Below are 14052 nucleotides of genomic sequence, written 5' to 3' on the forward strand. Positions count from 1 at the left end.
AAAGAGGACTGTTCCACTGCTGCCTTGCTGTCCGGTCTACAGCGTTCCTGAAGACCCCTTGTGCCCTGTTACTTGCATTTGCTACCTGATACCTGTTGGACTGTTCCTGACTACTCTGTTTGCTGCCTGCCCTGATCCCGGCTTTTGGACTTTGACTACTCTGTTTTCTGCCTGCCCTGATGTCAGCTTTTGGACTTTGACTACTCTCCCGGATTTACCTTCTGTACCTGATCTGCCCGTCTGTGTTTGACCCGGCTTGCCTGTACCCTGCTGTCTACCTCCTGCTGCTGAACTACAAGACACCTCCCAGCTGTCTACATCCTGCTGCTGGACTACAAGACACCTCCCTGGTGTCTACATCCTGCTGCTGGACTACAAGACACCTCCCTGCTGTCTACATCCTGCTGCTGGACTACAAGACACCTCCCTGCTGTCTACATCCTGCTGCCGGACTACAGGACACCTCCCAGCTGACTATCTGATTCAGCTCTCTGCTCCAGCCTTCCAGTCAGGCACTTGTGCCCCTTCGCACTCCCGAGCCCCTGTCATCACTACCAGGGGTTCCCGAGTCGGAGGTATACGAGAGGCCGTTCCCTGCATTCCGGGCTCCACCTACCAGGTACGTGACAAATACTGTGCAAACAGTGCTGCTGGCAATATTTGGAGAGAAACTTGATTTCCTCGGTGGCCCAGTCAATGCTAGGAATATGGGCCTGCAACCAAGGCATCCCCAGGATGATGGGACAAAGAGGTGAAGAGATGGCATCCAGACACAGGAGTTCTTGATGGTGGGAGCCCATGGTGGCCAGCAAAGGGATGGTCTCCTGCGTGACTGGACCGGAGCTAAGGGAGGAGCCATCAGCGAGATGTACAGCAAGTCTCCGGGTTTTAGGTTGGAGAGGAATGTGGTGGTTGGCAGCGAAGGTCAGGTCAATAAAACAGCTGCATGCTCCTGAGTCAATTATGACCGAGACTGGGATATCCCTTCCTGGTAGCTGTAAGATGATGGAGAGAGCAAGGTGAGTAGCAGGATTAGGCAAAGCAGATGCACACATTGAAGAGATTGGAAGAGACTTACGTGTCTTGTTAGGGCAAGACCTCACAGTGTCCGGGCTCCTCGCAATACATGCAAAGGTTGTTGACTCGTCGGCGCTGTCGTTCTTCCGGAGTGAGGGAAGGACGGAGAAGACCAAGCTGCATAGGTTCGGGGGTTTCAAGGACCGGAGTGGCTGGTGCAGGAAAAGACTGTCCGAGAGAGTTGGAAGGACTTGGAACCTTAGGGAGCATCCAGGTGGGGCAAAATTGACTGGTGGATCTCTCGGAGCCACGCTCCCTGAGGCGTCGGTCAATTTGGACAGACAGATTGATGAGCTCATCCAAGGCTTGAGGTATTCCGACCCGTGCCAGCTCGTCTTTCAGTGGATCAGATAACCCCATGCGAAATTGGTAATGCAGGGCAGCATCATTCCAGTCTGTGTCGGAGCTCCACCGCCTGAATTCCACCACATAGTCCTCTGCTGCTCTACGCCCCTGTTGAACAGCGTGCAAAGCAGCCTCAGCAGTCGCTGTTACTTGGGGGTCCTCATACAACTGGGACATAGTGGCAAAAAAGGCATCAAGGTTATCAAGGAATCCTAATTTTTGCTCCAGAAGGTGGTGAGCCCAGGTCTGTGGTTCACCGGATAAGAGAGAGATCACAAAGCCCACTTTGGTTGCCTCCAGAGAAAAGGTGCTTGGCTGCAGGGCGAAGTAAAATTTGCAAGCATTGCGAAAAGCCCGGTATTTACTGCAGTCCCCAGAAAATCTTTCGGGTATAGATACCTTGGGCTCAGGAGGTAGCATTACTACTGAGGGTGCAGATGAAAATCCGGCAGAAGAAGTACCTTGAGGGTTGGTAGGAGAAGACAGAACTTTGACTCGTTCTTCCAGCCTTGTATAGCCTTCCTGAAGGCTCTTTGCGGCTTGCGTGAGACCCGCCAGATGTCTACACTATTTCTCCATGGGGGAGGTTCCCTGCTCGGGCTCAGACATGGCTGTCCAATACTGTCAGACTTCCACGTACCTGACTGATGAGCCCGGTATAGCAGGGGAAGGCCTCCCTTACGTATCTGGTTCCTGGCCCCTGGTAGTGCAGACAGGAGGCACGGGAGCACAGAGTGATATGAGGGCCTGGCGGGTCAACAGCAGGAGGATCCCGGTAAAGGTGGCTTGGAGATCACCAGACAGCTGAAGCACAGGCAGCAGGTGCAGAGCAGGAGCGGAGTAGGTAGGTCGGGTCACAGGCAGGGTCGGCAACAGGCAGGCAGCGTAGTACAAAGGAGCAGGCAGGTTCGTAGTCAAGACAGGCCGGGGTCAGATGCAGGCAGAAGACAAAGGATAATCCAAGGGCAAGCCGGGTAATCAGGAGATCAGACGTTCAGACAGGTAAGCAGGTGCAGGGATACTGGGAGCTGCAGATCGGACAGCACCGAGCCAAATGTGCTGACAGTTTAAATAGGCTGAATTGCGCCAAGCGCCCTGCGCGCACGCCGATGCACACAGGCGCGCGCACACGCACGCGCCCGCATGCTGGCACCCACAACAGTGCACACGGGCACGCGCGCCAGCTCGCTCCGGCGCACAACGGCGCACACCAGCACAGCGTCCACTCTGGGAACCTTTCTGACATAAGCCTTTAAAATTAGCATTTTTGGTTTTTCATGTTCCATAGACTTTAATGGGGTTCCGCGGCTTTCGAATTTGCCATGAACACCGCATAATGTTCATTGTTCATCGAACGTCCGAACAACCAAAGTTCGCCCATCCCTACTCTACACACTGTATGAAGCACATTCCTGAAATCTGCATACATAGTCTTACAGCTACAACTGGCCATTTGAGGGCAACCATAATGCCGATGCGGCCCTCAAATAAATTGAGTTTAACACCCCTGCTCTAATCACATATATATAAATATAAAAAGTCTCTGAGTGTGGTGGTGTATCCCTGGGTCCAGCTTCAGGGGAGCCCCCTACAGGCGTAGTAGAAAGAACAAGTCTCAGTCCCTACCATAGATGAAATAAAATCATCCTCCTTTCTGGAGAGACCCTGCTTCCAGGTGTCTTGCAACCAGGTACCATTTAAAACAATAGAATTTTTGATGGTGAGCATTTTGTAGCTTCGAGCTACAAAACACTCAGATTTGAATGGGACCTCAAAGAGATCTCTCCTCACTTCCTGTCCTGCAAACTATATTTTACCAGACAGGAAGTGAGGGGAGATCTCCGACATGTTTCAGATTTTTCCTCACTTCCTGTTTGGTGAAATTGATGTTAGCAGGACAGGAAGTTCTCTCTATTGGAGCCCCCAGAACTCCAACTCCATCTAAAGCAAAACAAGTTCTTGACTTTATATACACTGTATTGGCAAAAGCATTGGGGCACCTGTCTTTACATACACATGAACTTTAAAGTGTAAGTAAACCCCCCTATCGTTTTCAGCCAAGGAAGCTGCCATCTTTGCCTCTGTTTATTCTACAACTGCCATGGTGCTGCACATGTGATCAGTTATGACACCAGCCTGGAGTACTGCAGAGCGGGGTGACACAAACGACTGAGGGCTTTTTTGTTCACATGGAGGTCTAATATTCAAGGATTTGGAAAGTATTGCTGCTATATACGGACTAGGAGCCATATTTAAGGCTTTTACTTTACAGACCTTGTTTGGCAATCTGCCATATCTGACTCCCTGCGATGACCAGGCAAATTGAACGGGCAAATACCTGTTCTTACCATATTATTGTGCATCATTGGTGTTCATGGTGGGCTTCTACTGACACCCTCGCTGGCAGTGCTTCATCCATTTTTCTAAGTTATATGGTAGAAAATTTCACATGTAAGACAAAATTATGACTGCATATACTCTTATTAAATATCCCTGACGAAGGTGCTTGAACCAGAAATGCGTCGGGTACCAGAGATTACTACATACCGGAGAGTAACAACTATCTTTTTGTCATACATACCATGCAACCTGTCGTGTTTTTTGTCTTGTCTATGCTGTTTTGCATACTTGTGTAGTATTTTTTCCATGTCCTTTTAACCATCGGTCATCATATGATCGAATTATTTTATGTATATTCAATAAATTATATTTTCCAAAATTTATATGTGTGGTTGCTGCCTACAAAGTCCCAATGAAGGGGGATTCCTTTTTCTTGATATCCAATTATTGGTGTGGCAACAACACACTGGTCTGACATGGTGAAACTCTCTTTTTTGCTAGTTATGACACCAGCCATTGGATGGTTTGATAGTTTGATTGAGAGCACAACCAATGGGAGTGTTACATTTCCGGCACGTGCCGGAAATGAAACTGTTTTATGGGTGGGTTTCCTTCCGCTTTAATGGCATCCCAGTCTTAGTCCGTAGGGTTCAATATTGATTTGGCCATAAAGACATGGATGAGCGAGTTTGGGGTGGAGGAACTTGACTGGCCTGCACAGAGTCCTGACCTCAACCCGAAAGAACACCTTTTGGGATGAATTAGAGCGGAGACTGCGAGCCAGGCCTTCTCATCCAACATCAGTGCCTGACCTCACAAATGCGCTTCTGGAAGAATGGTCGAACGTTCCCATAGACAGACTCCTAAACCTTGTAGACAGTCTTCCTAGCCTTCCCAGAAGCTGTTCTAGCTGCAAAGAGTGGGGCCAAATCAATTTTTAACCCTACGGACTAAGACTGGGCTGCCATTAAAGTTCATGTGTGTGTGTAAAGGCAGGTGTCCCAATACTTTTGGCAATTTATTGTATGTTCAATAAAAAATATATTTCATTATTTAGTAAATTACAATAAATATCAAAACAAGTGGGATTTCTCCCTTCATTCTATACAATGTGATTCTTCCTATACCATTGCATTTGCTAATTTGTTAATATTTACTAATCAGGAAGAGGTTTATTTTTACCGGGCTGTGTCATTAGGGAAATGAGGGCACACATCATGGGATATAAATACGGCTGGGGACACCATCTCTGGTATCTCTCATGGACCCAACACAGACCGAGGCTGTAGGCATCTGATGACACGTAAGTTCCAACTGTTACCTGAGTATAAATCAGTCTGTGATCATGGTGCTGCTCGGGGGCAGAGGAAGACAGAAATCATTCAAGGCTTCTCTAAAAGAAAATAAATAACTTTAACAAAAAAATAAAAGTTTTCTATGAAAGGCATATAGTTCTGTTTTGGAGGGAAAATTACTTTACAAAGAAAGGACTTTATACTTTAAGAAATGTAAATTCTTCCACTATCTTCATCCTCTCTTTTGCCCTAATAGAATATAAGCTCTTCCACCTTGTGTATTCCCCCTTATAACCTATAGATTGTAAGCTCTTCTGCCTTCTGTATCCTCCCTTATAACCTAGTAGACTGTGAGCGCTTTTACCTTATCTATTGCCCTCCTTCATACCCTAATGCATTGTAGCTCCTCTGTTCACTGTATTCTACCTTATACCTGTATAGATTGTAAGCTCTTCTACCTTCTGTATCCATCCTTATACCCTAATAGATTGTAAACTCTTCTACAGTCTGTTTTCTGCCTTGTACCTTAATAGATTGTATGCCCTTCTGCATTCTGTAGCTTCCCTTATAGTCTAATAGATTGTAAGCTCTTATACCTTTGGTATCTTCCCTTATGCACTAATAGATTGCAAGCTCTTCCACTTTTTTTAATCTACATTATACACTAATAGGTTGTAAGCTCTTTCAACTTCTGCATCCTCTCTTATACAATAATAGACTGTAAGCTCTTCTACCTTCTGTATCCTCCCTTATAAGCTCTTCTACTGTCTGTATCCTCCCTTATAACCTTATAGATTTTAAGCTCTTCTATCATCTATATCTTCCCGTATACCCTAATAGATTGCAAGCTCTTCTACCTCCTGTATCCTCCCTTATACACTAATAGATGGCAAGCTTTTCCGCTTTCTTTAATCTACATTATACTCTGATAGATTGTGAGCTCCTCCACCTTCTGGATAATCTCTTATACCCTAATAGACGGTAAGCACTTCCACCTTCTGCATCCTCCCACATACCCTAATAGATTTTAAGCTTTTCTACCTCCTGTATTCATCCTTATACCCTAGTAGATTGTAAGCTCTTCTACTTTCTGTATCTTCCCACATACCCTAATAGATTGCAAGCTCTTCTTCTTTCTCTATCCATCCTTTTACCCTAATAGATTGTCAGCTCTTCTACCTTCTGTATCTCCCCTTACACTCTAATTCCCCGTACACACGGTCGGACTTTGTTCGGACATTCCGACAACAAAACCTAGGATTTTTTTCCGACGGATGTTGGCTCAATCTTGTCTTGCATACACACGGTCACACAAAGTTGTCGGAAAATCCGATCGTTCTGAACGCGGTGACGTAAAACACGTACGTCGGGACTATAAACGGGGCAGTAGCCAATAGCTTTCATCTCTTTATTTATTCTGAGCATGCGTGGCACTTTGTCCGTCGGATTTGTGTACACACGTTCGGAATTTCCGACAACGGACTTTGTTGTCGGAAAATTTTATATCCTGCTCTCGGAAAATCCGATGGAAAATGTGTGATGGAGCCTACACACGGTCGGAATTTCCGACAACAAGGTCCTATCACACATTTTCCGTCCGAAAATCCGACCGTGTGTACGGGGCATAATAGATTGTAAGCACTTCTACTGTCTCTATCCTCCCATATACACTAATAGATTGTAAGCGCTTCCACTTTCTTTAATCTATTTTATACTCTAATAGATTGTGAGCTCTTCAACTCCCTGTATCATGTCTTTATACCCTAATAGATTGCAAGCTCTTCCACCTTCTGCATCCTCCCTTATACAGCAATAGATTGTAAGCTCTTCTATCTTCTGTATCCATCCTTATACCCTAATAGATTGAAAAATCTTCTACCTTCCATAGCTTCCTGTAAACCCTAATAGATTGCAAGCTCTTCCACCTTCTGTATCCTTCCTTATACACCAATAGATTCTAAGCTCTTCCACTTTCTTTATTCTATATTATACTATAATAGATTGTGAGCTCTTCAACCCTCCGTATCACCTCTTATACCTAATAGATTGCAGGCGGCGCTTCCACCTTCTGCATCCTACGAGAGTCTTTAAAGCCGAGCTCCACCCAAAAGTGGAAGTTCCTCTTTAAGGCCTCCCCCCCTTTTCCTGTTTGTGAAAGAAGGTTTGGAGCGGGTACCCAATTTTGACAGATACCTGCTCCCACTTCCGCTCCGATTGCCTTAGTTGAACGGAAGTTAAAGTTCTCCTTCCCCTCTCCCTCCCAAAGTCTTCTGGGACACATGACAGGTCCTAGATGACTTTGGAACCAGTCACAGAGTGCAGCACCGCTCGCACATGTGCAGTGGGCACCCGGCTGTGATAGCTTGTGGCTTCACCCATAGTAAAGATGCCGGCAAGGGAGGACACAGGGAGAACATGACTGAGGTGAGAACACCGCTGGATTGTGGGACGGGTGAGTGTGTGTTTATTAAAAGCCAGCAGCTACTTTTTTTGTAGCTGCTGACTTTTATTTTTCACTTAAGAGACTGGAGCTCCTCTTTAAGGACTGTGAATGTACCCACTACAATATTTTGGGGGATTTTTTATAAAAAAAAAAAAAATACTCAATTTTTTTAAAGTTAAAAATGGCCGGTGTGGTTTCAGTTTAGCATAGGGGCCTAGTCAAGTGTTTAAATACTGTGCATGTAGGCACTGCAGTATTTTGGGAACTTTCTTTAATAAATAAATTATACTCTAATGTAGATTTCTCTAATTTAAAATGTCTGGTGGGGGTCCTGTTCAAAATGTGGACTAGTAAAAGTGATTCAATACTGTGCACATAGTCACTACAATATTGCCATGTCAGTGGAAAAAAAAAACTCTAATGTTGAATTTTTGATTAAAAGCTGGCTGGTGTCTGTCCTGTTCAAAATGCGGTCTACTAAAAGTGCTTAGGTACTGTTCATAGAGTCAGCAAAGTATTTCTGACTGTTTCCACTGAAATAAACTATTCTAATTTGATTTTATGATTATAGGCCTGCCTGTGAAACTGCAGCCTACTAAAGAACCTCACAAAATGTGCATGGACTGAACAATTATTCTGTCTTTGGTCGGTAAAAAAATTCCCTCTAAATTTGATTTCGGAGTTCCCCTTAATATCCATAACAGACCTGAAAGGCCTGGTAATGGAATTTTGGGGGACCCCCACGCATTTTTTTTTTTTTCAATGACTTTCAATGACTTTTACGTGTATTGTCAGGACCGACAACTCATTAATAGCCGGCACTAGCGCTAGTACTTTTAAACAACTTTTTTTTTCTTTAGAAATGTAATTTTGCTCTCGGTCTGTTATAAACACAGGAAACATGCGCTACTTTACAGGCATACTATAGACACCCCCCAGGTATGAAATTTAAAGGAATATTTCACTTTTATTGTTTCATTTTAAGTATTATTAAAATCACTGCTCCCGAAAAACGGACGTTTTTAAAACTTTTTTTTGCATTTATACATGTCCCCTGGGGCAGGACCCAGGTCCCCAAACACTTTTTATGACAATAACTTGCATATTAATTAATTAAATGAGCACTTGTGATTTTTCATGTTTGTGTCCCATAGACTTTAACGGTGTTTGCGTATTCAAACTAAATTTTTGCCTGTTCGCATGTTCTGGATGCGAACCGAACCGGGGGGTGTTCGGCCCATCCCTACAGTCAAGAGCTTTATTGTGCCAGAACCTCATTGCATCCTTTGAAAACACTCCAAAAATATCTGAAAACACTCTGCATACCTCGAAAAACAAACAAAAAAACCCACAAACACTTTCAGATCAGGTTATTAAAATACAGATTCTCACTGCTATGGGGTAGGCTCTTTTGAAAATTTGAAGCAGGGCTGTCTATAGCACATATAGGGCCCCCTCCAGCCAGTGTCCCAGCCTTGATATTCACTAACTGATGCGTTTCTTGGACTTTGTCCACTTCTTCAGGAGCCGTCAGTATGCTTATGCACACAGAACACAATCTAGACAGAGAAAAAACACAATTACTAAAACAATTATTTATTATTTATCTCACCATTGAGATAAATTTGTGCATTGTATACCTTAAATTGGGTGACATTCCCAGATCACGTGCAGGAGTAAGGGGAAGCCTCCTCGGGTAGTGGCCCCAATAGGGACTTCACAGCGCACCATCGTACCCCACACTTCTCCTTCTGTACCCTCACCACAAGTTATTAAAATGCAGCTTCTTAGTCACAAATTCATCCTGCTGAATTGAAGGCTCTCTCTGCCATGACAAGAGCAGAGCAGCAGGGCATGCAAGTACCTTAAGCACACATCCAGCCAGTGGTTCAGCATGGACATCCAAATGTTAATGAATGAGATCGGTAACACAGTGTGCATTATAAAACAAAAAGGTTAACCCTCACCCCAGGTTATTAAATTGCAGTTTGAGTTACAAATCTGCCCCCTGTGTTGAAGGCAACCTGTGATATTAGCAGGATAGGCTAGTAGAGCATGTTGGGCCGTCTTCATCCAGTGGTCCAGCCTGGACATCCAATAGTTCGTAAATGTGATTATATGTAAACATTGTATTTGCAACCTTTCCGTCTCTGGCCACACCTTCTTTCTTGACCAAGGCAGGGAAGGCCTTACAGTGAAAAAAACATGAAGGAAAAATTGTAAATTATTACAAATTGTGTAACATTTATTTTATTTGTCTTCTAGTTCCTCCTGCTGGACTCCTCAAGGATGTCAAATCAGTCTAGGATTATTGAAGTTATCCTTGTTGGGTTTCCAAGTCTTTCACCAACCTTTTTCCCGCTTGTCTCCACCGCTCTGTTCTTGGTGTACATCATGTCTCTGTTCGCCAACGGCACTGTGATAAGCTTAATTGTTTTGAAAGAACAACTACAGAAGCCAATGTACGTTGTTATAGGAATCCTCTCTGCTTCTGATCTTCTGTTTGATACAATAACTTTGCCCAAAATCATAGCTAGGTATTGGTTTGGAGCAGCAACCATGTCCTTTGTTGGGTGCCTCTTCCAGGTCTTCTGGGTCCATCAGTTGGGCACCATGGATGCCTTCATTATAATGCTCATGGCTATAGACCGATATGTAGCTATCCACAGGCCTCTTCGGTATTCTTCCATTATCTCCAACAAACGGCTGGGAAACGCCTGCATCATATTTGTTTTTTTAACATCTCTGGCTCCATTGTACGCCGCACTCTCCGACTCTACAATTTCTTACTGCGGTCGTGTTAGAATCAATAGTTGTTTCTGTACCAATATTGTTGTTCATGCTTTGTCATGCGATGATATATCTTTCCAAAAATATTTGTCCTTTGCGCTTGCATTGTTTCTGCTCCTCACCCCCTTAGCGTTTATAATATTTTCATACATCATCATCCTTGCAATGATCCATTCTTCTGGAAATGGTCAGAAGGCCTTCTACACCTGCACCACCCACATACTTGTCATTGCTGTTTACTATATCCCCCGACTCTTCGCCTACACTGCAGACCTGATGCCAGTAAAACCCAACGCCGATATCAATGTCCTACTTCTTTGCCTGTATACATTCATGCCCCATGTGGCCAACCCGATCATCTATTGTCTTAGGACCAAGGAAATAAAGCAAACACTTCGCAGCATCCTGGAAAAATATTTAACCACCAGAGTCAATTAAAATGTATCTATATTTTCTATTCGGGACTGAACTTCTCAGATATGAACTCCTCATTGTCTATGCGAACCTTAGTAGCTGGCAGTCTGCGGGTCTTTCCCGCAATGGGTGATTCTCCCTCCTTGGCAGATCAGTATAAGCTTTTCCAAATCCAGCAGTTTAGCCAATCCTTTTAATCCTTTTCAAATCTTTCAATGAAAGTCTGGGGGTTTCCAACTTTCAAAACTGAGGTTGGGTATGTCTTTATTCTACAGCCTCGTTATCATTATTCTACAGCCTCTTCCTCAAACCAAAATTAATTTTGCTAAACTTGCTTTTATTAGAGAAATGGGAAGAGGAACTACACACTACTTTTCATTGAAACAATGGTGACATGCCATCAAAGCAAATATCCAAAACATTACATTAAGATGTTATTGGACTCCCCATTGACTAAGCAAATATTTGTCCCCTAGAAAACATTGGCAAGTGGGAAATGTCCTTCATATTTTCCAGATGTATAAAATTATCAGAAGCCGTTGATCCAAAATTTTTAGATTCATAGCAGAAGTAACAAATATATTCACCACCTATTTACCAAATTTAGTCTTGTTAAGCATATGGGTATCCTACTAGACACAGAACTATCGTTATTCACTTCTTACAAGCTGCTAGACTACTAGCCACAGGAGATCATTTAATGTAAACTTCTCCAAAGATTTAACTCATAATGTTTTTATGAAATCTTGAAACATAATACTAAGAAAAAAATTCCAGTATCAATGCTATTCTCAGATCAAATGCCCAAAGTCCCTTCATTTTAACATACACTATATTACCAAAAGTATTGGGACACCTACCTTTATACGCACATGAACTTTAATGGCATCCCAGTCTTAGTCCGTAGGGTTCAATATTGAGTTGGCCCACCCTTTGCAGCTATAACAGCTTCAACTCTTCTGGGAAGGCCATCCACAAGGTTTAGGAGTGCGTCTATTGGAATGTTTGACCATTCTTCCAGAAACCCATTAGTGAGGTCAGGCACTGATATTTGACGAGAAGGCCTGGCTCACAGTCTCCGCTCAAATTCATCCCAAAGGTGTTCTATCGGGTTGAGGTCAGAGGTTGAGGTGACTAATACCCAGCCAGGGCCTTTCCCTCCAAGGACTTCAGATGTCTGGTCAGGCCATATGATGCAGTAAGCCGTTAATCGGGAAGGTGGTTAAAGGCACAGCTTGTGGACCCACACACGATACAGGAGTCGATGACTCCACACTGACAGCGGCCACGAGCCGGAATGAAAACTGGTAACCTGTAGAAATTTTTAAACGTGGCCTATGGAGATTTTTTAGGGTCAAAGCTTGTCGCCATTCCACGAGTGGGCGCAATTTTGAAGTGTGACATGTTGGGTATCAATTTACTCAGTGTAACATTATCTTTCACAATATAAAAATAAAATTGGGCTAACTTTACTGTTATATTATTTTTTAATTAAAAAAAGTATTTTTTTCAAAAAATAATGTTTGTAAGACCTTTGTGCAAATACGGTGTGACCTAAAGTATTGCAATGACCGCCATTTTATTCTCTAGGGTTTCTGAAAAAAATATATATAATGTTTGGGGGTTGCAAGTAATTTTCTAGCAAAAAAAAAATAATTTAAACTTGTAAACCCCAAGTTTGAAAAATAGGCCTGGTCCTTAAAGGGGTTGTAAACCCTTGGCGTTTTTCACCTTAATGCATTCTCCGACGGGGCACTCGAGAAGAGGAGGAGTCAGGAGCGCAGCTGAGGGACCCCAGAAGGGGAGGATCAGGGCCACTCTGTGCATAACCAACTGCACATAGGAGGTAAGTATGACATGTTTGTTTAAAAAAAAAAAGGAACCTTTACAACCCCTTTAAGTGCTTAATAGCTCTGTATATCTGATTTATCGAACCACTACTCTGTATTTATGCTCTAAAAAATGTAGTTCATGAAATCAATAAAAATTCAGTTAAAAAAGTATCTATATTGGACTATTATTGCCTATGTGCTTTTCAGTTACTCCATTCCATAACACAGGTCTTGACAATTTTGCTTTGAATTTAGGAGCCAGCTAAAAAAAGTTAGGAGACGGGTTTTTTTTTCAATACTCTTTTACACGGTAAGTACAAAAACCATATAACAGACACGTCAAAAATAAAACATGTTCATAAAGAGACTAAGCAAAGGGGGGCACACTCATATATACAGAGCAAGCCCATGTCTCACAGAAGCCAGTCTTTTTGACTGGCAGGGCTTTGTTTTTGGCAACAGACACGGCCAACCATTGATTTCTAAAGGGGGTCTCTGATAAAAGGGGACTCTGATATAATGGAGGGGTCTTTAAGGGAGGTGCTACTATAAAGAGACTCTGATCTAATGGGGGAGGGGGTCTCTATGCTGCCTGTCCTAAAATTCCAGGACACATCAGGCAGGTAACACATATTTAAACAAGGAAAACGCCGCTACAGGCGAGCAGTCACTACAGTCCGAATGCGCTGGGTGCAAGCCACGACCCGCCACCGATGATCAATAGGAAGAAAAGAACGGTTGCACACCACAGGAACGTTCCAACGATTTTATCCCAAAATAGAAAATGACAGCCAACAAAGACAGATTCAGCTTTGAAGAAGCACTGAGGTCAGTGTGAAACACACGCGTCACCTTCTGGGTTCGGGAAAAAAGATTACAGCGCACACATACAAAAATGACATTTCCTGCAAGGCTATTTAAAACCACCTGAGCATATTCAGAAAATACGGGGGTTTGGTCACACTATATGGTTATATAGTGCTAAGCCCACTTACTGCGGCAAAGTACCCCAAATTAGTGGGTCCTACGCTATACATAGAATGGAAGATCCTGCTTCTCAGAACCATGGGAGCATACACTCCTCTAAATGGGAGAATTAAAAGGACTCCTCCTATAACACAGGTGGACACTAATAAGAGGCAATGATGGAGGGGTGGGGTGCTTCAGCCCAAAGGGATTTGGTCAGAATCCATACACTCGACAAACAAAGATTTGGGGGGCACACCCTAAAAAATGCATAAAAGATGGTGCAGCCATAAGACTATACAGACCTCCTGGGTTCGGACACTCTGTCTTTGTTGACTTTCATTTGCTATTTTGGAATAAAATCATTGGAACGTTCCTGTGGTGTGCAGCCATTCTTTTCTTCCTAGGGAACACGTATTGCTGGGACAATGTGGTCATACATTTCTGTCACACCATGTCCCCCCCTCTGTTCCTGTTGTTGGGGCCCCTGGAGTATCTCCTCTCACCTGGGAAGTAGAGTTCGGCCAGCTCCTGGGCCCCACTTCGGGCT

At 43.7% G+C, this 14052-nt stretch overlaps 1 protein-coding gene across 1 annotated transcript; it reads left to right on the forward strand.

The window, feature by feature from the left end:
* Positions 1 to 9789: 9789 nt before the first annotated feature.
* LOC141126419 (olfactory receptor 56A5-like) lies at positions 9790 to 10728 on the forward strand. The gene has a single exon (XM_073612363.1). The coding sequence runs from the start codon at positions 9790 to 9792 to the stop codon at positions 10726 to 10728; it is 939 nt and encodes a 312-aa protein (XP_073468464.1).
* The last annotated feature ends 3324 nt before the right edge of the window (positions 10729 to 14052 follow it).

The sequence above is a fragment of the Aquarana catesbeiana genome, linkage group LG02 (genome assembly GCF_042186555.1).
Source record: "Aquarana catesbeiana isolate 2022-GZ linkage group LG02, ASM4218655v1, whole genome shotgun sequence".
NCBI classification, from domain to species: Eukaryota; Metazoa; Chordata; class Amphibia; order Anura; family Ranidae; genus Aquarana; species Aquarana catesbeiana.